At 45.4% G+C, this 24,129-nt stretch overlaps 1 protein-coding gene across 1 annotated transcript in view; it reads left to right on the top strand.

Moving 5' to 3' along the window:
• The window catches only part of CHRND (cholinergic receptor nicotinic delta subunit), a 32,720-nt gene that overhangs the window by 5,046 nt on the left and 3,545 nt on the right, over positions 1 to 24,129 (top strand). The window contains exons 3-10 of the mRNA XM_039327400.1: positions 501 to 545; positions 1,087 to 1,196; positions 6,502 to 6,657; positions 11,139 to 11,254; positions 13,499 to 13,699; positions 14,780 to 14,891; positions 18,729 to 18,843; positions 22,436 to 22,646. Coding sequence (XP_039183334.1) covers positions 501 to 545; positions 1,087 to 1,196; positions 6,502 to 6,657; positions 11,139 to 11,254; positions 13,499 to 13,699; positions 14,780 to 14,891; positions 18,729 to 18,843; positions 22,436 to 22,646 — 1,066 coding nt within the window. The remainder of the gene's footprint in view (positions 1 to 500; positions 546 to 1,086; positions 1,197 to 6,501; positions 6,658 to 11,138; positions 11,255 to 13,498; positions 13,700 to 14,779; positions 14,892 to 18,728; positions 18,844 to 22,435; positions 22,647 to 24,129) is intronic.

Here is a 24,129-nt window from a genome sequence, read left to right as displayed (position 1 = left end):
TACTATTATTATTATTATTATTTCATTAAATATAGGTAGTCCTTGATTTACCATAATTCATTTAGTGACCGTTTGAAGCCACGCCGGTAGTGAGAAAAGTGACTCATGACCATTTTTCACACTTATGACCGTCGCAGATCTGCACAGTCATGTAATCAAAATTTGGACACTTGGCAAACTGACTCATATTTATGATGGTTGCAGTCCTCCGGGGTCCTGTGATCCCCTTTTGCGACTTTCCGCCAAGCAAACTCAATGGGGGGGGGAAAGCCAGATTCACTTAACGACCGTGTTACTAACTTAACAACCAGAGCGATTCACTTAACAACGGTGGCAGAAAGGTTGTAAAATGGGGCGGAACTCACTCAACAAGTATCTCGCTTTGGACTCAGTTGTGGCCATAAGTTGAGGACTGCCTGTACGATGCAGACTCATTGTCAGCTTCCGAAGCTTCTCTTCAAAGGTTGGCTATAACCATTTTTCCTGGCTTGTTGTTACAGAAAGAAGCAGATGAAACTCTCACGACCAATGTCTGGCTTGAGCATGTGAGTTGGACCTTTTCTCTCGGGGGATTCAGAGAGGGAAGCTGGCCCTTCTAAGGACTTAGGGCTAGGGGTAGGCAACCTTGGCCCCTTCATGACTCGTGGACTTCAATTCCCAGAATTCCTCAGCCAGCATGGAGGAACTATGGCCCCCTCATCTCGGGGACTTCAACTCCCAGAATTCCTGAGCCAGCATGGGGGAACTATTGCCCCTTCATGACTCGTGGACTTCAATTCCCAGAATTCCTCAGCCAGCATGGAGGAACTATGGCCCCCTCGGGGACTTCAACTCCCAGAATTCCTGAGCCAGCATGGGGGAACTATTGCCCCTTCATGACTCGTGGACTTCAATTCCCAGAATTACTCAGCCAGCATGGCTCAGCTTGGAAACCTCTCCCTTTCCCCTCAGCGTGGCTGGCTCAGGAATTCTGGGAGTTGAAGTCCACGAGTCATAAAAGAGCCCAGGTTGCCTACCCCTGAGTCTTAGGGAGTAATGTGTGGATTGGATCGGTGTGACCAGCAGGTACCCTTGTCTTGTTGTCAGAGCTGGACGGATCATCGGCTGCAATGGAATACGACCGAGTATGGAGGGATCGGTGTGCTTCGTCTCCCACCAGACAAGTTGTGGCTGCCTGATATCGTCCTGGAGAACAAGTCAGCCTCTCTAATTGCTAATTTCCCATAGAGTTTTGCGTTTAGCAGCAGTCTCCCCCCCCTCATGTATTACTCTCTCCCTCCTCCCCTCTCTCACACAAACACACATTCTCTCTTTCTCAACTATCATCTCTTTATATCTATTCATCACTATCTATCATATATTTATCTCTATCATTATTATTTCTTTATATATATCTATATATCTATATCTCTCTATCTTTAGCTATATATATATTCTCTCTATTTCTCTCATCTCTCTATATTTATCTACTATTATCTATCATTTATCTATATATCTATATCTCTCTCTAAACAGACACACACACATTGATACATACATACACACACACACACACACACACACACACAGACACACACACACATATATCTTTTCTGAGGTTTTCGCGGGGTGTTTGTATGTAGGTCTTTGTATGTAGGTCTTTGGTTATTCGGGTTTTCTCCCAAATAACCAAAGACCTACATATATATATATATATATATATATATAATATATATAGATATAATATATATAGGTCTTTGTGTTCGGGTTTCTCCCGCGTAAAATTGGAATTGTCTTGGCAACGTTTCGACGAAGTCACATTCGTCATCTTCAGGATGGTGTTTTCAGCTTCGTGCTGCTCGAAGCACGAAGCTGAAAACACCAGCCTGACGATGACGAATGGGACTTCGTCGAAACTTCGCCAGACACTTCCAATTTTACGCGGGAGAAAACCCGAACAACCAAAGACCTACATATATATATATATATATATTATATTATATATATATATATATATGATATATATATATATGTTTGTGTTGTTGTTGTTAATTGCGAAGTCGTGTTCCTCCAGGTCTTCCTGTCCTCTACCATCTTCTGGAGTCCATTTAAGTTCACACCTACTGCTTCAGTGACTCCATCCAGCCATCTCATTCTCTGTCGTCCCCTTCTTCTATTGCCCTCAATCTTTCCCAGCATTAGGCCCTTCTCCAGTGAGTCCTTCCTTCTCATTAGGTGGCCAAAGTATTTGAGTTTCAACTTCAGGATCTGGCCTTCTAAAGAGCAGTCGGGGTTGATCTCTTCTAGGACTGACCGGTTTGAACGCCTTGCAGTCCAAGGGACTCGCAGGAGTCTTCTCCAGCACCATAGTTCAAAGGCCTCAATTCTTTTGCGCTCAGCCTTTCTTATGGTCCAACTTTCACAGCCATACTTGCAACTGAGAAAACCATGGCCTGGACTATACGCACTTTTATTGGCAGGGTGATGTCTCTGCTTTTTAGAATGCTGTCTAGATTTGCCATAGCTTTCCTCCCCAGGAAAGGAGGCACGACCACGAACTCGAAGCCAAAAAATAGCAAGGCAGCCCAAAATCTTAAACCCCTCTGCAACTCAGACTAACCTGAGCACAACCAAACAGAACACTCCCCCAGCCATCAGAGCACAGCCAAGCCCCTAACCATTCAGAACACACCTCCACCCAATCAGAACACAGCCAAGCTCCCACCCAATCAGTTCATACCCCCACTGGCAGTTAAAAGGAAACAGGAGAAACAGCTAAGACCACACATTGCTGCTCGAAGCACAAGCTGAAGACACCAGCCTGAAGATGACGAATGGGACTTCGTTGAAACGTCGCCAAGACACTTCCAATTTTACGCGGGAGAAAACCCGAACAACCAAGGACCTACATACAAATACCCGCGAAAACCTCAGAAAACAAATATCGAACCTCTACGGGGAGGAAATCCACCATCTGACCAGGACCTATGAAAAACTTGAAGTCCAAAGAGCTTCCATTTTATGCGATCTCGCATTCCTATGCAACTGCCGAGATCAAAATCTAATCCCCACATGTTTCCAACTGAAATTCCACTCCAACTCTGCAGCCACCAAACGGATCCTGAAAAGAACAGAATTGGCCCTAATCATAAATGAACTTCACACAAAAAGATTCCTCCTAGACCGAATTAACAAAGATCTCCTCACACTCCACCTCAAACTCAGCAACAAGATCCACCCCGCACTTTGGGACAAATCCAAACAACTCGCTGTCTGGAGAGCCGAAACACAGACCACCCTCAAGACAGATACACACACCAACAAACTCCGAAGACTACAAGAACGCCAGAAAAAAACCCCTCCTCCCTCACAGCCACACATGAAACAAACAGTGCATAACATCTCAGATAGGATCCTCACCAAAGCCGAAACCAATGTCCTTTCCAAAGGATTCAACTTTGCAGTCGCTCCCAAACACATCCCCACTGAAACCATTATATGTGGAGTTGAAACCAGCCTGACCAAAATCAACCCCGATGACGCAAACAGAATCAGACTCGAAATCACCAACATCCTCTGCACCAGCAAGCCACCCAAAAGCAACTTACCCAAAGAGGAACAGACAGCACTACGTAACCTGAAAGAAGACACCAGCATAATAATCCTACCAGCAGACAAGGGCAACGCCACGGTGGTTATGAACACATCTGACTACCAAACCAAATTAACCAACCTACTCCAAGACTCCACATACAAACCCCTAAATACAGATCCCACCACCTACCTGGAAAAAACCACCAGATCCAAAATAAAAGCCTCCCCCATTAGCGAAGAGATCCAGCAAAGAATCATTCCCAGAGAGAAATCATCCAGATGCCCCAAACTCTATGGTCTCCCCAAGATACACAAAGAAGGAACCCCACTCAGACCTATAGTCAGCTCCATAGGCTCACCTCTACAAAACCTAGCCAAATTTCTCGCCAAACAACTACAGCCCTATGCAGAATCCATCACCTCACACGTAAAAAACTCATTCCAGTTTATAGAGATCATAAAGAAACAAAACTTACAGCCCAGCGACCTACTAGTGAGCTTCGATGTCATATCCCTCTTCACCCAAGTGCCTATCAAAGAAGCCTTGACAGCTATCCAAAACAAATATAACCCCCCCAAACACATCTTAGATCTGACCAACCACTGCCTATCCAACACATACTTCATCTATAATGGACAAAAATACAAACAAACAGAAGGAGCACCCATGGGATCACCCCTCTCACCTGTCATTGCCAACCTCTACATGGAACACTTTGAAACCCAAGCTCTAGAAAAATCGGATCACAAACCCAAACTCTGGCTCAGATACGTAGACGACACCTTCATAATCTGGCCACATGGGAAAGAAAAACTGGACAACTTCCTCACACACCTCAACAGCCTACACCCCAAAATACAGTTCATCATGGAAACAGAAGCTAACAACCAACTTCCCTTCCTGGATGTCTTAGTCTACAAGAAATCCAAATGGCTCCCTAGGACACACCATCTACCAGAAGAAAACACACACAAACTGCTATCTGCACGCTCTCTCACACCACCACCCAGCACAGATCAACTCTGTAGCCAAGACACTCATCTCCAGAACAAAACGCTTAGCTGACGAACAACACCTAAAACCCGAACTACACACTCTCACCAATGTACTAACATCCAATGGATTCCATAGAAATAAGATTACAAACCTAATCCAAAAAGAAACCCCCACTAAAATCCAAGACAAAGAACAAGAAAACGGCAAAGCCCTCCTCCCATACATAAAAGGCACCACAGACAGAATCAGTAAGATCCTCCATAAACACAACATCAAAACAGCATTCTGCACAAACAGAAAAATATCCACCATCCTTAGAAACCCCAAAGATAAAATTGAATTAGAAAATCAAGGAGTATACGAAATCCCATGCACCACTTGTCCCACCACATACATCGGACAAACCAACAGAAGAATAAGTGCACGCATTGAAGAACATAAGAACTCAGTCAAAAAAGAGGAACCAACATCTTCCCTGGTCCAACACCTTAAAGCCACAGGACATGAAATTGACTTTAAAAATACCAGAACCATTGCCAAAAGTGAACATTTTAATAACAGAATAATCAGAGAAGCCATCGAGATAGAAAAACGCCCACACAGCATGAACAAGCGAGATGATACCTCCCGCCTACCAGCCATTTGGAAACCCGCCCTTATTGACAAACGACTCCCTAACACAAAAAATGATACCAGACCCACACTCACAAAAACCACACAGGATGTCACCACCACACATCCACGCAAAAAACAAATCCAAAGCCACACCGATGACGAGGCACGACCACAAACCAGAAGCCAGACCACAGCTGCATCATTAGCCACTTTAAACCCCTCCAATCCATACATGAAGCAAACTGACACCCTCCATGAAGATGAGGCACGACCACGAATGCGAAGCCAAAAAATAGCAAGGCAGCCCAAAATCTTAAAACCCTCTGCAACTCAGACTAACCTGAGCACAACCAGAAACTCCCCCAGAGAGCACTCCCCCAGCCAATCAGAGCACAGCCAACCCCCCAGCCAATCAGAGCACAGCCAAGCCCCTAACCAATCAGAACACACCTCCACCCAATCAGAACACAGCCAAGCTCCCACCCAATCAGTTCATACCCCCACTGGCAGTTAAAAGGAAGAAACAGCTAAGACCACACATTGCTGCTCGAAGCACGAAGCTGAAAACACCAGCCTGAAGATGACGAATGGGACTTCGTCGAAACGTTGCCAAGACACTTCCAATTTTACGCGGGAGAAAACCGAACAACTAAAGACCTACATATATATATATATATATATATATATATATATATATATATATATACATACACATACACACACACACACACACACACACACACACACATACACACACACACACATACATGGGTGGATGGATGCATGGATGGATGGACAGAAATAGAGAGAGAGGTAGAGGTAGAGATAGAGATAGATAGATAGAAAGAGAGAGAGAGATAAAGAGATGGATAGATAGATAGATAGATAGATAGATAGATAGATAGATAGATAGAAAATAGAGATAGAGATAGATAGATAGATAGATAGATAGATAGAGACAGAGACAGAGACAGAGACAGATAGATAGATAGAGAGAGAGAGAGAGAGTTGGATGGATAGAAATAGAGATAGAGAGATAGATATAGAAATAGATAGAGAGATAGAGATAGATAGATAGATAGATAGATAGATAGATAGATAGATAGATAGATAGATAGATAGATAGATAGATAGATAGATTTTGCTTACCTGGGTAAATGGCAATAATAATAACCAGAAAATGAGAGAGGGATTCCCAGACTACCGCAAAGGACTGACTTGAGAAAGCCGGATGAGGATGGAATCCAGGAAGCTGTCAAGATCCGGCTGGGAAGAACCATCGCTCCCTCTCACGTCTCTCTCTTTCCTTCTCTTAGCAACGATGGAAACTTTGAGATTTCGTACAGTTCCAACATCCTGCTGTATCCTAACGGAGGAGTATATTGGCTGCCTCCTGCCATCTTCCGCAGTGCCTGCCCTATCAATGTCAATTACTTCCCCTTTGACTGGCAGAATTGTTCCCTGAGGTTCTGGTAAGCTGGCTGGGGGATTCTGGGAGTTGAAGTCCACGTCTCCTCAGGTTGCCAAGATTGAAAAACACATAGAAAACATAGAATAAATGACAGCAGAAAAAGATCCAGGGGTCCATCAAGCCTGCCCTTTGGGTGTTTTGCTGGTGTTATTAATTAATTAATTAATTTTACTTACTTATTTACTTATTAATTATTTTTTATTCATTTTTATTCTCTCGTCGTACAGTCAGCCAGATGTTTAGATTGGAGTGGGCATCTTTGCTCGCCTATCATTACAATTACTATTATTATTATGGATCATCGCACAGTCAGCCAGATGTTCAGACTGGATTTGGCATTTTGTCTACCTATCGAGTCCTTACCCAGGAACTGGGATAGGCAGATGTGGATGTTTGATGGTATACAGGTATTGTCGCAGGATGGAAGCAGTTCCTAGTAAGACCGCCTTTTGCAATTGACTGATGGCGAATTTGTCAATGCCAATGGTGTTCAAGTGGTGCTCCAGTTGTTTTGGGATTGCACCCAAGGAGCCTATGACTATTGGTACTACCCTTGCTTGCTTTTGCCACAGTCTTTTTATTTCTATTTGTAGGTCTTTGTATTTTGTTATCTTCTCCAGCTCTTTCTCATCTATTCTGCTGTCTCCAGGCACTGCCACGTCCACTATCCAGATTTTTTGTCTTTCTTATCGACAATTGTTAAGTCTGGGGTGTTATGTTGCAGGTGCTTGTCTGTTTGAATTCTGAAGTCCCAGAGCAGTTTAATTTTATCATTTTCTATGACTTTCTCTATTTTATGATCCCACCAGTTTACCACTACTACTACTACTACTACTACTACTACTACTACTACTACTACTACTACTACTACTACTATTATTATTATTTTCCATTTATTTATTTTTAAAATTTTGTCGGATTATAGATAGGTGTTTCATCCCAAACCTGTTTAAAGCCAGATTCCCTTCACAACCCTGTTACTCGCTTAACGTCTAATGTGATTCATTTAAGAACTGTGGCAAGGAAGGTCATAAAATGGGGCGAAATTTGCTTAACAACTGTGCTGCTTAGCAACCAAAGTTTGGGGCTTGTAAGGTCACTGGCCCTTGGCAAAGCCTGAGCAATCATAAGAATCCAATCATGGAAACTCAAGCAGAGACTTCTTAAAGGTACAGCACTTTACTTTCAATCGACCTAAGTCTGGGTGGGCACACAATCTGAACACTGGCGGCAGTTGCGTCCAGAAGTGCCATACTTTAGAAAGTTAGTAGCATGGCTTTATAAGCTTTGTTGTTGTTGTTAGTTGCGATGTCATGTCCGACCCATCGCAACCCCACGGACAACTTTCCTCCAGGCCTTCCTGTCCTCCGCCATCTTCTGAAGTCCATTGAAGCTCACACCTCCTGCTTCAGGGTCTCCATCCAGCCACCTCCTTCTCTCTCGTCCCCTTCTTCTCTTGCCCTCCATCTTTCCCAGCATGAGGCTCTTCTCCAGTGAGTCCTTCCTTCTCATTAGGTGGCCAAAGTACTTGAGTTTCAACTTCAGGATCTGGCCTTCTAAAGAGCAGTCGGGGTTGATCTCTTCTAGGACTGACTGGTTTGATTACCTTGCAGTCCAGGGGACTCGCAGGAGTCTTCTCCAGCACCAGAGTTCAAAGGCCTCCATTCTTTGGTGCTCAGCCTTTCTTATGGTCCAACTTTCACAGCCATACATTGCAACTGGGAAAACCATGGCCTGGACTATACACACTTTTGTTGGCAGGGTGATGTCTCTGCTTTTTAGAATGCTGTTTAGATTTGCCATAGCTTTTCTCCCCAGGAGCAAGCGTCTTTTAATTTCTTGGCTGCAGTCCCCATCTGAGGTGATCTTTGAGCCCAGAAAAATAAAATCTGTCACTACCTCCATTTCTTCCCCATCTATTTGCAGGAATTGAGAGGGCCGGATGCCATGATTTTGGTTTTCTTAATGTTGAGTTTCAAGCCAACTTTTGCACTCTCCTTCTTCACCCTCATCAAGAGGCTCTTTAGTTCCTCTTCACTTTCTGCCATTAGAGTGGTATCATCTGCATATCTTAGATTGTTGATATTTCTCCCGGCAATCTTAATTCCAACTTTTGATTCATCTAGCCCTGTCTTTCTCATGATGTGCTCTGCATATAAGTTAAATAGGCAGGACGGCATATTACAGCCTTGTCGGACTCCTTTCCCAATTTTGAACCAATTAGTGGTTCCGTGTCCAGTTCTCACTGTTGCTTCTTGACCCGCATATAGGTTTCTCAAGAGACAAATAAGATGGTCTGGTACTCCTATCTCTTTAAGAACTTGCCCCAGTTTGTTGTGATCCACACAATCAAAGGCTTTAGCATAGTCAAGCTTTGTTAGCCAAGGAAAATCAGACAACAGGGTTATTACAATATAAGGAAGACATCCATCATTCCTATATCCTCTCTTATTCCCTCCTCCAGTACATCCCATTCAGGTACATGTTTTCCCACACTTGTAGGAAATTTGTCCCTGACGCAAACGAGATGGCAATAGTTAGGCAAGACTACACAATTTGTTTCTTTTTCTAGCTCCACAATCCTACAGGCTCAATTGTGGTTGTAAGTCAAGGCTGTACGATCTTCTAACACAGTGTTTCTCAACCTTGACAATTTTAAGGCATGTGTTCTTCAACTCCCAGAATTCTGGGATTTGACGTCCACATGCCTTAAAATTGTCAAGGTTGAGAAACACTGTGACTCACACCTTAACTCTGCTGTAAAGCGCATCTGTTCCTTACATCCTCCGGTGTAGCATAGCTGTTTAAACATTTTGAGGTTTGCACATTTCAGCAGGACATAATTTACATATATGAAGTTCTCTCTCTCTCTCTCTCTCTCTTTTTTTACGAGCCAGAAAGAGGGCTGAGAAAATATCTATGGACTCCTTACATCCTGAACATAAACTGTTTCAAGTTCTCCCCTCTAGATGCTGCTGCAGGGCCTTGCGTGCCCAAACAGCCAGACAGAGAGACAGTTTTTCTCCCTCGTTGCCATCACTCTGCTAAACACCTAATTCCCCCAGGCCCGTCTTAGGCCTCAAGATATTTACCCACGTAGTAGGGCTGTATGGTTATTATCCTTCTCGTCTTTCTCATCTTTCCTATACGACCTTCTCTTATTGATATTTATGATTTACTACTTGTAACATCTTCTGATTAATGATTGTAACTATATCTATGATATATGAGTTATCATTTTGTTGCTTGTGTGTACACTGAGAGCTTCTGCACTGGAGACAAATTCCTTGTGTGTCTAATCCAGTGGTTCTCAACCTTTTTAATCCCGCGACCCTTGTAAGTCGAGGACTACTCAGCCGGTCGTAAGTTGAGGACTACTCAACTGGTGCAGCACCATTTGCAGAATGGGACTTTTGGGGGGCTCAGCAGGGCAGAAACAGCCTGGACAATTCCTATTGGCTTTTGAAAGCCAATAGAATTAGACTCTATTCAAGAGAGTCTATTCTATTGGCTTTCAAAAGCCATTAGAATAAAAGGGAGTAGCACAGCTAAGGAAAAGGGGGGGGGGGAAATGGCAGACTGCGTTGTTTGGTGACCCCCGTGAAATGGTTGTTCGACCCCAAATGGGGTCCCGAACCACAGGTTGAGAACCACTGGTCTAATCAGACTTGGCCAATAAAGAGTTCTGTTCTGTTCAGTTCCGTTCCCTTCCATTCCACTTCGCCCCACTCCACTCCGCCCCGCTCCGCCCCACCCCACCCCGCTCCACTCCATTCAACTCCATTCTACTCCTCCATTCCATTCCACTCCTCCATTCCACTCCACTCCACTTCATTCCATTCAATTCCATTCACTCCTCCACTCCATTCCATTTCATTCTTTCAACCCATTCCATTCCACTCCTTTCCACTCCTCCACTCTAGTCCATTCCACTGCACTCCACTCCATTTTATTCCACTCTGTTCCATTCCACTCCACTCTCCACTCCACTCTCCACTTCATTCCATTCCATTCCATTTCAGTCCATTGCCCCCTCCACTCCACTCCATTTCATTCAACTCCATTCCATTGCACTCCATTCTATTCCACTCTTTTCCACTTCTCCACTCCAGTCCATTCCACTCCACTCCATTTTATTCCATTCCACTCCACTCTCCACTCCCTTCCACTCCATTCCATTCCATTTCAGTCCATTGACCCCCTTCACTCCACTCCATTCCATTCAACTCCATTCCACTCCACTCTCTGCTCCACTCTCCACTCCATTCCATTTCAGTTCATTTCACCCCTCCACTCTATTCCATTGCACTCCATTCCATTGTACTTCATTCCACTCCACTCCACTCTTCCTATTCCTATTCCTACCCCATCCTATCCTATTCCATTCTGTTGATCGTCTTGGTAATCCTCGGGTGTGGGCAGTGACAGAAATCTTACTTGGGCAGCCCGGGTGTTACAAGAGCTTCTCTCTCTCTCCACCAGCTCCCTGAAGTACAGTGCCAATGAGATCGACCTGCAGATCATGTCCAAAACACTTAACAAGACCCAGTGCTCGTATCTTGTGGAATGGATCATCATTGACCTGGAAGGATTCACAGGTAACAAATGCTCGCAGCCTGCTGCGTCTTTCACATCACACAAGCCATGGTCGGCTTAGGTCTGGTTGGCAAGTGCAGCCACAATAGGCCGGATCGTACAAGCTTTAACCCGAGGTGTTCAAGTCACAGGAACAGGATTCAAACAATGTCCTTAGCTGAATTCCCACAAGCCACAAGTGGGTTGGTGGGTCACAAGATGAGCCAGGCTTTGGGGTCCAAGCAATGTGTGGTTTGTTATGATGTATATGTTATTATTTGTTTAAGCACATCCTGGCCTTTCTGTCATTTGAGCCTTCAAGGCATTCATGGAATGGGACTGACACCTGAAGATGTCGGCTGCGACTGTGTGATCAAATCCCACTACATACACATACACATACGCATACACATATGCATACGCATGTACACATCCTGTCATGGTTCCGACAGATGAAACTCTTCAAAGAACTTCGAGGCCTTATTTACCTTAAAGAATCTTTTATTCGAGAAGCATAACATCGGCACGTACATAGGCAAAGCCAAAAACTGGATTCCCTTCCCCTGAGCACATAGTATCAAAGGACAATTACCTCCTCCAATTAACCGTCATAAATCACATTCTCCAATTAGTTTGAAATGCAGGCTCTCCTTCCAGCTCTCCAGCCTGCCAATTCTTATCATCTCTTATTTCAACAACCTTGATTCTCATGCTAGGTTCAGTATGTCTAGCTCAGTGTTTCTCAACCTTGACAATTTTAAGGCATGTGGACTTCAACTCCCAGAATTCCACAGCCAGCAATGCTGGCTGTGGAATTCTGGGAGTTGAAGTCCACATGCCTTAAAATTGTCAAGGTTGAGAAACACTGGTCTAGCTGAACTCTCATGCACATCCCCCCCCCCCAGCATCATCTAACTCTAAAAGCGAAAATAAGGAAATGGCTACATCTCCCATCTGTTGTCAAAGCCAAAGCATCCAATGTTTGCTGCATTGACACACATATATATACATACATATACAGTAAATATACATATAAACATACCTATACAGTACATATGCATATACAGTACATATACTTATGCATATACATGTATACACACATACAGAGATTTTAAAGAATGACATACAAATGTTGAGAGAAAGTAAGGAAAAGTAATGTGAAAAAGAAAGAAAGAGAAGAGAAAAAGGAAAAAAGGGGAGAGGGAGATGAAAAGGAGGCGAGAGGCAGGGGCAGAGGAGGCCAGAGGGAGAGAGGGAGAGGAACATGAGGGGAGAGGGAGAGGGGGAGGGGGACGGGAGGCAAAGGCAGAAGAGGGGAGGCAGAGAAGGAGAGGGGGAGAGGGAGAGGGAAATGATATGGAGGAGAGGGGAGGCAGAGAGGGGAGGCAGAGGAGGGCAGAGGGAGAGAGGAAGAGGGAGGCAGAAGAGGGAAGAGGGAGACGAGGGGAAAGGAGAAGAAGAGATGAGGGAGATGAGATGGAACGAAGGGGAGAGGGGGAGAAGAAGAGGGAGGCAGAGGAGGGGAGGGAGAAGGAGAGAGAGGAGAGGGAGAGAGGAGAGGGAGAGGAGAGGAGAGGAGAGGAGGGAGAGAGAAGAGAGGGAGAGAGAGGAGAGGGAGAGGAGAGGGGAGAGGAGAGGAGGGAGAGAGAAGAGAGGGAGAGAGAGGAGAGGAAGAGGAGAGGGAGAGGGGAGAGGAGAGGAGGGAGAGAGAAGAGAGGGAGAGAGAGGAGAGGGAGAGAAGAGGGAGAGGGGAGAGGAGAGGAGGGAGAGAGAAGAGAGGGAGAGGAGAGGGAGGGAGAGGGGAGAGGAGAGGAGGAGAGAGAAGAGAGGGAGAGAGAGGAGAGGGAGAGGAGAGGGAGAGGGGAGAGGAGAGGAGGGAGAGAGAAGAGAGGGAGAGAGAGGAGAGGGAGAGGGGAGAGGAGAGGAGGGAGAGAGAAGAGAGGGAGAGAGAGGAGAGGGAGAGGAGAGGGAGAGGGGAGAGGAGAGGAGGGAGAGAGAAGAGAGGGAGAGAGAGGAGAGGGAGAGAAGAGGGGAGACAAACTTTTTCTCTCTCTTTTCTCTTTTCTATCTCTTCCGTCTCTTCCCTTTCTCCCTTCTCTCTTTTCTGTCTTCTCTGTCTCTCCTCTCTTCTTTCTTCTCTTTCTCTCTCCTTTCTTCTCTCCTCTCTTTCTCCCCTCTCTCTCTCCTCTCTTTTCTCTCTCTCTCTTTCTCTCTTTCTCTTTCTCCTCCTCCCTCCCTCCTTTCCCCCCTCTCTCTCCCACAATCAGAGAATGGCGAGTGGGATATTGTTCACCGGCCAGCTCGTAAAAACATCAACCCGCTTGTCCCGCGAGACAGCAACAAACACCAGGACATCACCTTCTACCTCATCATTAAGCGCAAGCCTCTCTTTTACGTCATCAACATCGTCACCCCCTGCATCCTTATCGCCTTCATGACCATCCTTGTCTTTTACCTGCCAGCTGATAGTAAGTGCTCCTTTTCCTAGCATCCTAGGCTTCCTGCTGATGTTCACTTAGCCCAGGGGTAGGCCACCTTGGCTCTTTTATGATTCCTGGACTTCAACTCCCAGAATTCCTGAGCCAGCCATGCTGAGGGGAAAGGGAGAGGTTTCCAAGCTGAGCCATGCTGCCTCAGGAATTCTGGGAGTTGAAGTCCACACATCTTCAAGCTGCCAAGATTGAGAAACAGTGGCTTAGGCCAGGGGTGGGCCACCTTGGCTCTTTTATGACTCGTGGACTTCAACTCCCAGAATTCCTGAGCCAGCCATGCTGAGGGGAAAGGGAGAGGTTTCCAAGCTGAGCCATGCTGGCTGAGGACTTCTGGGAGCTGAAGTCCACACATCTTCAAGCTGCCAAGATTGAGAAACAGTGGCCTAGGCTAGGGGTGGGCTACCTTGGCTCTTTTATGACTCGTGGACTTCACGTGTCATGAGGGGGCCATAGTTTCCCTCATGCTGGCTCAGGAATTTTGGGAGTTGAAGTCCACGAGCCATAAAAGAGCCCAGGTTTCCTACCCCTGACTTAGGCCTATTTCTTTACGGGTAGTCCTTGACTTACAGCAGTTGGTTTAGTGACTGTCCAAATTTACAACGGCACCGAAAAAAGGGACTTATGACCATTTTTCATACTTATGTCCAATGCACCATCCCTACGGTCAGGGGATCAAAATTCAGATGCTTGGCGGCTGACTCGTATTTACGACCGTTGCTGGGTCCCAAGCTCATGTGGCCCCCTTTTGCGACCCTGGATTTACTTAACAACGGTGTTGTTGACTTAAGAACGGCAGCAACTGTGGCCAGGAAGGTTGTAAAGTGGGGCAAAGCTCCCTTAACCGTGGTCTGGTTTAGCACCAGAAATGTTGGGCCCCATTGCGGTCGTAAGTCGAGGACTCCCTGTATTGATTAAATTGATGAAACATGTTGGACAGCGTTCGGGAATGCAAAGAAGGCGGGTGTGCGTTTATTCCCAAGAGGCAGTAAACCTAGGAAACGAAGAGGTATCAAAAATTTAGCGTGGATGTTCTGAGGTTCTCATCATGCTTTTCAGGTGGGGAGAAGGTGACCTTGGCTATCTCCATCCTCTTGGCTCAGTCTGTATTTCTGCTGCTGATCTCTCAGCGTCTCCCGGCCACCTCCTTCGCCATTCCCCTCATCGGCAAGTAAGTCTCCCCAATCTTAAATAAAAAAAAAAAGATCCCTAAATTGGGATCCTTTGGAGGTTTTTTTTTTGATTGCAACGGCCATCGTTTCTGACTGGAGAAGTGAGAGGATTTGGCTTAGCAACTTGAATCCAGGAGTGAGTAGTGACATAGGAATCTGTATCAAATGTGTGGACAGATCAAACCTATCCATCTGTGGACTTCAGCTCCCAGAATTCCCCAGCCAGCCATGCTGGCTGGGGAATTCTGGGAGTTGAAGTCCACACATCTTCAAGTTGCTAAGGTAGAGAAACACTGGTTTGATTGATAGGTTGCCATACATTCCTGGATTCAAGTTGGCCTGTACAGTGATCCCTTGAAGGAGAATATTTGCAGCTCAGGGTTGACATGAGGGGCCCTTGGTGCTCTCTGAGCTTGCTTGTTTTCTTGCAGACGTTTCATTACCCAACTAGGGAACATCATCAGTGCTAGAAGGGATGAGATTTGCCGAGTGGGGGGGAGGAGGAGGAAGAGGAGGAGAGAAAAAGAGAAAGGATTGTGGGGTCCTTAGTGCTCTCTAAGCTTGGTTGTTTTCTTGCAGACGTTTCATTACCCAACTAGGGAACATCATCAGTGCTAGAAGGAATGAGGTTTGCGGAGTGGGGGGGGGAGGAGGAGGAGGAGGAGGAGGAGGAGAGAAAAAGAGAAAGGATTGTGGGGTCCTTGGTGCTCTCTGAGCTTGCTTGTTTTCTTGCAGACGTTTCGTTACCCAACTAGGGAGCATCATCAGTGCTAGTAAGGAGTGCTCTTTTTGCTGTCAGTTTATATTCTGGTGTCTTGCCTGTCTGGGGGGGTGGGGGGTGGTCTTAGAGATTCTTTGGCTGGGCTGTTTACTGTTGGCGCTGTGCCACTTTCTTGATTGGGGTATTTCTTACTTGATTGTTGGAGTTAATCCACTGGTGGGATTCACATAGGTGAACAACCGGTTCTCTGCGTGGATGCCACTTCCGGAAGTCCATTATGGACCTGGAAAAACAAAAAAATAGCTACCGGTTTTATTGAAGTGGTGCGAACTTGCTGATTGCTGGTGGAGAATTGCTGGAGTCTTTTTCCCTTTGGGGCTGGTTGATTGTCTCTTTTGCATAGTCTATAGATGTTGTTAATGTCTATGCGTCTATTGATGGCTGATTTGTCAGAGTGCCAGGCTTCTAGAAACTTCCTGGCGTTTTTGGGCTTGGCCCAGTCTAAGATGGTCACATGTTCCCAATTGAAACTATGGTTAAATCTGTCTACATGTAATAATAATAATAATAATAATAATAATACAACATAACACCCCAGACTTAACAATTGTCGATAAGAAAGACAAAAAAGTCTGGATAGTGGACGTGGCAGTGCCTGGAGACAGCAGAATAGAAGAGAAAGAACTGGAGAAGATAACAAAATACAAAGACCTACAAATAGAAATAGAAAGACTGTGGCAAAGGCAAGCAAGGGTAATACCAATAGTCATAGGCTCCTTGGGTGCAATCCCAAAACAACTGGAGCACCACTTGAACACCATTGGCATTGACAAATTCGCTATTAGTCAATTGCCAAAGGCGGCCTTACTAGGAACTGCTTCCATCCTGCGACGATACCTGTAATACCATCAAACATCCACATCTGCCTATCCCAGGTCCTGGGTAAGGACTCGATAGGTAGACAAAATGCCAAATCCAGTCTAAACATCTGGCTGACTGTGCGATGATTGATAATAATAACAACAATAACAACAACAACAACAATAATAATAAAAATAAAAAGTTGGAAGGTACCTTGGAGGTCATCTAGTCCAACCCCTGCTCAGGCAGGAAACCATACCATTTCAGACCAATGGCTGTCCAGGCTCTTCTTAAAAACTTCCAGTGTTGGAGCATTCACCGCTTCTGGAGGCAGGTTGTTCCACTGGTTAATTGTTCTCACTGTCAGGAAATTCCTCCTTAGTTCCAGGTTGCTTCTCTCCTTGATGAGTTTCCATCCGTTGCTTCTTGTCCTGCCTTCAGGTGCTTTGGAGGATAGCTTGACTCCCTCTTCTTTGGGGCAGCCCCTGAGAGATTGGAACTCGGCTATCATGTCCCCCCTCGTCCTTCTCTTCACTGAACTAGACATATCCAATTCCAGCATCCCTTCCTTATATGTTTTAGCTTCCAGTCCCAGTACATGTGATGAAATTAAAGAATTTTCGTCAGGCCTTCTGACTGCCAGTTGGTGTTCATGGATGAGTTCTGCCAGTCTGCTCCCTGTAGTGGTTGCTGCACGTCTGACATTGTATGTTGTAGAATGGCTCCTGTTTTTTTCTTCTGGGGTTGCTAGGTAGAATGTTTTGAAGTTTAGTTGGTTTGTGTGTTGCGTGACAGTGGTCCATTTCCCTCTTTTTTCCCATCATAACCCTGTGGGGTAGGCTGGTCTGAAAGAATGCAAATGGCTGAAAATCTATGCCCAAGGCTGGACTCAAATCTGTTTCTCCTTCGTGCCAATTCAACATCTGCATCACTGCCCCGTACAGGTAGTCCTCAACTTAGAACCATTCGTTTAACAACTATTCAAAGTGACGCCAGCAATGGGAAAAGTGTCTTAGGATCGCTCCTTGCACTTACGACATTGCAGCGTCCCCACCGTCCACGTGATCAGAATTCAAAAGCTTGGCAACTGACATGTACTTATGATGTCTGCAGCCTTCCAAGATCACGGGATTGCCACTTGCAATCATCCCTTGTGGCCTTGTGGCCAGCAAAATCAATGGAAGAAACTGGATTCGCTTAACAACCGCAGCAAAAAAGGTCGTAAAATTGAGTCTGACTCCCTTAATGACCGCGCCACTAAGCGACAGAAGTTCTGATCTCAATTGTCGCAAGTGGAGAACGGTCTGTATAGACCAGGGGTAGGCAACCTTGGCTCTTTTATGGCTCATGGACTTCAACTCCCAGAATTCCTGAGCCAGTCATGCTGAGGGAAAAGGGAGAGGTTTCCAAGCTGAGCCATGCTGGCTCAGGAATTCTGGGAGTTGAAGTCCACGAGTCATAAAAGAGCCAAGGTTGCCTACCCCTGGTATAGACTTTAGCATTCTGAGCCCTGCCTCCTATGACATCATATATATCTCATGACATTATTGGCATGATTCTAGAAGGAAAAGTCTTCATCAGGGTCCAGTCCAAGCTGGGAATAAATGAAATGGAGACTGCTTTAGAAAGACGGTTGCAGTTTATTGAAGAGGAGAGCCAGACAGAAAGATGGCTCTGGAAGAAAAGAGTGAGCACATGTAGTAGGGGTGGGTTTTTATACCCTCTTGGGCTTTTGTTTGGAGTTGTTTCCTGTTCCTGTTTGAGGCTTTGTATTTCCTGTGTCATGTACTTTGATCTGAGTCTGAGAGTGCCCCTTTGGCATCTGTGGGTTAATGCTATTATGTCCTGTCTTAGAGTTTGGGTGGGGTATGTAGATTTTAGGTGTCTTTGTCTTCCTAAATTTCTAGCTGGAGGGCTCCAACCTTCCTGAATGGATTATTTACATCTGCATTTCTACAGAGCTGGTTTCTGCTTGGGGGAGGGAGACTTGGGGCTATTAAGAAAAACTGGGCATGCTTTTCTGCCTCTTTAAGATCCATTGAGGAAATATATTGTTCTGCCCTTTTAATATTTCCTTCTCTGGCGCGGGGTGGGGTGACTTCCCAGATGATAATGTTATAACCCAGGCATTGAATGACCCAGCAGACGCTTCTGGACTCTTTCGAGATCCTTCAGAGGGAAAAAGGAAACAGGAAATAAACATCTGAAAAAAATTAGCCTTGACTTTATAAATGGTCATGTCTACTGCCAATAGGTACCTGCTGTTCATCATGCTTCTTGTGACCGCGGTCGTGGTGACGTGCACCATGGAGCTCAACTTTCATTTTCGGACCCCCAGCACCCATGTCTTGTCTGAATGGACGAAAGAGGTAAGCCGGAAGGAACAATTCAATGTATAGAATTTTTAAGAAGAGATTGGACCAGGGGTAGACAACCTTGGCTCTTTTATGACTCATGGACTTCAACTCCCAGAATTCCTGAGCTAGCATGAGGGAACTATGGCCCCTTCATGACTTGTGGACTTCAACTCCCAGAATTCCTGAGCCAGCATGGCTCAGCTTGGAAACCTCTCCCTTTTCTTTCAGCATGGCTGGCTCAGGAATTCTGGGAGTTGAAGTCCACGAGTCATAAAAGAGCCCAGGTTGCCTACCCCTGGGCTGGACAGTCATTTGTCTGAGATGACATAGGTTCTCCTGGTTGGGCAGGGGGCTGGACTAGAAGACCTCCAAGGTCCCTTCCAACTCTATTCCATTCTAAATAGTTCATTTAGTGACCCTTCAAAGTTACAACAACTTATGACGGATTTTCACACTTACCACCAGTGATCACTTAATAATTGTGGCAAGAAAGATCGTAGGACAGGGCAAACCTCATCTAACAACTGTCTTCATTTAGCAACAGATGTTTTGGGCTCAACTGTGGTCATAAATTGAGGATGACCTGCATTGGGACACTTTTTTACAGAAAGGGGGGAGCTTCAATTGCTTTATGGCAGCCATTTTGACTTTTCTGACCTCCCATGGATCCCTCTGCTTGGAAGGTTTCCGGCTGTTCCATCCAATCCTATGGTACTGTTCAGTTTTCCTAGATGGGTTGTCTTGGAAGCGATCAAATCAAACCTAATCAATTACAGTCAAAGAGCAGCTTAGTCATTTAGTGGCTGTCTGTTTGGCAGACATATTGTGCCTTTTGCCTCCAGTTACACAGGTAGTCCTGGGTTTATGAAGACAGCTGAGCCCGCCATTTCTGTTGCTAAGTGAATTTTGCCCCATTTTACAACCTTTCTTGCCGCAGTTGTTAAGTGAATCACTGCAGTAACAAGGTTGTGAAGTGAATTGGGCTGTTGTAGTTCCGACAGATGAAACTCGTCGAAGAACTTTGAGGCATTGTTTACTGTAAAGAATCTTTATTCGAGTAACATAGCATCGGCACTAACACAATTGAAGCCAAAAACTGGATTCCCCTCCCCTGAGCACATAGTATCAAAGCACAATTCCCTCCTCCAATTAACAGTCATAAATCACATTCTCCAAATTAGCTTGAAATGCAGGCTTCCCCTCCAGTTCTCCAGCCCGCCAATTCTTATCATCTCTTATTTCAAAAACCCTTGGTTCACACACTAGTTACAGTATTGTTATGTCTAACTAAACTCCCACGCACATTCCTCCTGCTCCTCCCCCCCCCCAGTATCATCTAATTCTAACTCTAAGAGCAAAACATAAGAAGGAAAATGGCTGCATCTCCATATGTTGTCAAAGCAAGGACATCCGATGTTAGCAGCGTTGACACGGGCTTCGCTCAATCGACTTTGCTTGTCAGAAGGTTGCAAAAAAAGGGGGGTCACGTGACCCCGGGGGACACTGCGACCGTCATAAATATGAGCCAGTTGCCAAGCATCCGAATTTTGATCTCGTGACCACGGGGGGGTGCCGCAACGGTCGTAAGTCTGAAAACTGGTCGTTAAGTCCCTTTTTTTTCAGCGGCGTTGTAACTTTGAACAGTCGCTAAACCAACCGTTGTAAATCAAGGACTACCTGTACAGAAAATTGAGAGGAGGGGGCCAAGGGAAAGGCCAAACTGTTAGCCAGGAATTTCCCCAAGTCAATATTCCTGTAAAATAAAAAGAGACCAAAAATGCTTTGTCTCCCGTTAAATTCAGAAACTCTTTTCAGACCACTTGTTTGAAGCAGGGACTGAATTTACCCATTTTTCAAGGTTCTCATAATTTTAGAAACCTTGGTTTATCCTAGTGGGCTCAGACGGGCAATACGAGCAGAGAAACGAATTCTATTTGTTGGTGAAGCTAGCTTAACCGAATTTTGCAGTCAGGTTTTTTCTCCTGGCTCCTTTGCAGCTTAAGAAAGTCGGGAGGGTCCCTTCTAAGCCTCTTGCCCTGCCTGTTCTGCAGCTGCGGGCTAAGCAGTCTGTTCTCTACCCATTTCCTTGATGGCGTGTTTTGAACGTGTCTCCAAAGGCCTTGCTCACATACTCTTACAATGGCTAACACTTCCCATTGTCCCAAAGATGCTTTTTCAGAAGCCAACTGGACTTTATTTTCATAATAATACTTCCTCTTCTTTGTGGCAGCCCCTGAGATATTGGAAGACAGCTATCATGTCCCCCCTCGTCCTTCTCTTCGTTAAACTAGACATACCCAATTCCAGCAGCCTTTCCTTATATGTTTCAGCCTCCAGTCCCCTAATCATCTTTGTTGCTCTTCTCTGTACTCTTTCTGGAGTCTCAACGTCTTTTTTACATCGTGGTGACCAAAACTGGATGCAAGTGTGGCCTTACTAAGGCCTTGTAAAGTGGTATTAACACTTCACGTGATCTGGATTCTCTCCCTCCATTAATGCAGCCTAGCACTGTGTTGGCTTTTTTGGCAGCTGCAGCATACGGCTGGCTCATGAATGCTCCAACACTGGAAGTTTTTAAGAAGAGACTGGACAGCCATTGGTCTGAAATGGTATAGGGTTTCCTGCCTGAGCAGGGGTTGGGTTAGATGACCTCCAAGGTCCCTTCCAACTTTTTATTATTATTATTATTATTATTATTATTATTATTATTATTATTACTACTACTACTCCTATATTGTTGTTGTTGTTATTATTATTATTATGGATCATCGCACAGTCAGCCAGATGTTCAGACTGGATTTGGCATTTTGTCTACCTATCGAGTCCTTACCCAGGACCTGGGATAGGCAGATGTGGATGTTTGATGGTATTACAGATATCGTCGCAGGATGGAAGCAGTTCCTAGTAAGGCCGCCTTTTGCAATTGACTAATAGCAAATTTGTCAATGCCAATGGTGTTCAAGTGGTGCTCCAGTTGTTTTGGGATTGCACCCAAGGAGCCTATTACTATTGGTACTACCCTTGCTTGCTTTTGCCACAGTCTTTCTATTTCTATTTGTAGGTCTTTGTATTTTGTTATCTTCTCCAGTTCTTTCTGCTGTCTCCAGGCACTGCCATATCCACTATCCAGACTTTTTTGTCTTTCTTATCGACAATTGTTAAGTCTGGGGTGTTATGTTGCAAGTGCTTGTCTGTTTGAATTCTGAAGTCCCATTATTATTATTATTATTATTATTATTATTATTATTATTATTATTATTATTATTATTATTATAATATCTGATGGTCCACTAGGACTCTGAGATCCCTCTCACAGTTTTTTTCTCTAAGATGTTTCACTTCTCATCCAAGAAGCATCCTCAGTTGCCTTGGGGACGAAATCATGACTCAGATGACTGCGAAGCTCCATAGATTTCAAACATTTCCCATTCTTTCTGCATTGTTTGCTTCTCGGAGGGTCCGTTCTGGCAGACACAGCTATGTGGCTGCGTCTCGTCCACCTGGGTTTATTTCGGCACTTGGATGGGGCACCATCAGGAGATCTTTAAGCGCCTGGCCAGACTGGGAAGTTGAAAATCACTTTTCTTTCTTCTTTGATCCGCAGTTCTTTCTTGACACCCTTCCTCGCCTCCTGCACATGTCCAAGCCGGCCCAGAGTGATCCCACGCCGCAGGGCAGCTTTCTGATGCGGCGTTCTAGCTCCGTCGGTTACATCGTCAAGGCAGAGGAATATTTCACCATTAAGTCCCGCAGTGAGCTCATGTTTGAGAAGCAGTCGGAGAGACACGGCCTAACTAGCCGGATTACCCCTGCACGTAAGGCTGAAAGAGCAATGGGAATGGAGAAAAGGAGGGTCCAGTGGTTATGGTTCAGTTTTCATGTCTGATGGCAGCATGGACACCACTGAAAACTTCTCTAATTGTCAGAATCCAATTATATTTCATCTCTAGTTATCAACTATAGAAAACCCCATTTCTGCCTTCTCAGGATTCTGTCATACAAGGAAGGGAAGGGGGTGAACAAAGGGGCTTTATGGGCCTCACTTCCTTTGGTACACTTCAAAGGAACTGAATGTGGATAACACCAAAAGGCCTAACCATAACAATGGGGCTATTACCTTTCATGTAGTTCTTTCTGAAGTCTCCATCCAGCCGGCAGTAAGGAAAAGGGGGTGGGAGTGTAATGCCTGAGACTGTCGCTGGAAGAAGGGGGTGATTGGGTGGGGCTACTGGGAAACCCCTTAAAACCTTGAACGGGAGAGCTCGGACCCCAAGTCCTGTCTAGAACACCTGCAACCATTTTCTCTTAAGAAAGGATGCCTGTTGGAAGAATTATTCCAAGAGTTCTGTCTTCGTAAGATGCAAAGTGGGGTGGGTCCTTACACTAATCCAGTATCATCTGATGACTTTTAAATGCCCTGGTTCATAACCTGCACGAATACTATGGTCAAGGATGAAAGTGTGGCAGCTACGTGCCGCCTTCAGATTAAGGGGGGAGGTGTTACTTTCAAGTGGGTTACATCAGAGGTCCCCAACCTTTTGGACACCAGGGTCCAGTTCTGTGGAGAGAGGTTTTTCCACGGACCGGAGAGTGCGTGGTTTTGTGTGCTAACTGCATCCCGTGGATGGGGCTTTGCTTATTTGTGCGGCCCGGTTGCTGGCATGCCACGGCCTGCTACCAGTCCACGAACCGGGTCTTGGGGATCTCTGGGTTACATAGAGCAGTGGTTCTCAACCTGGGGGTCGGGACCCCATTTGGGGTCGCACGGCTATTTCATGGGGGTCGCCAAACAACACAGTCCGCCATTTTTCCCCCCTTTTCCTTAGCTGTGCTACTCCCTTTTATTCTATTCGCTTTTGAAAGCCAATAGAAGAGACTCTCTTGAATAGAGTCTAATTCTATTGGCTTTCAAAAGCCAATAGGAATTGTCCAGGCTGTCTCTGCCCTGCTGAGCCCGCCAAAAGTCCCATTCTGCAAACGGTGCTGCACCAGTTGAGTAGTCCTCGACTTACGACCGGTTGAGTAGTCCTCGACTTACGACCGGTTGGAGGTCGCGGCATTAAAAAGGTTGAAAACCACTGACATAGAGGAATGAACCTTCTACAATTCAGCTGAAAACCCATGAGAGCCTGAAACCTTTTCAAGGACACCAGAACAGGTGTGGATTTGAAGCAGACGGTCCATGGACTGGCACCAGTCTGTGGCATGTCAGAAACTGAGCCACCTAAACAAGCAAAGCCCCGTCTGCAGGATGCAGACAGCACGTGAAACCACAGCTCCTCCAGTCTGTGGAAAAAC

Source organism: Crotalus tigris, unplaced genomic scaffold (genome assembly GCF_016545835.1).
Source record: "Crotalus tigris isolate CLP2741 ecotype Arizona unplaced genomic scaffold, ASM1654583v1 scf7180000024361.1375286210:1436186, whole genome shotgun sequence".
NCBI lineage: Eukaryota > Metazoa > Chordata > Lepidosauria > Squamata > Viperidae > Crotalus > Crotalus tigris.
Note: the sequence above shows the minus strand (reverse complement) of the source record. Positions and strands in the feature narration are given on the sequence as shown.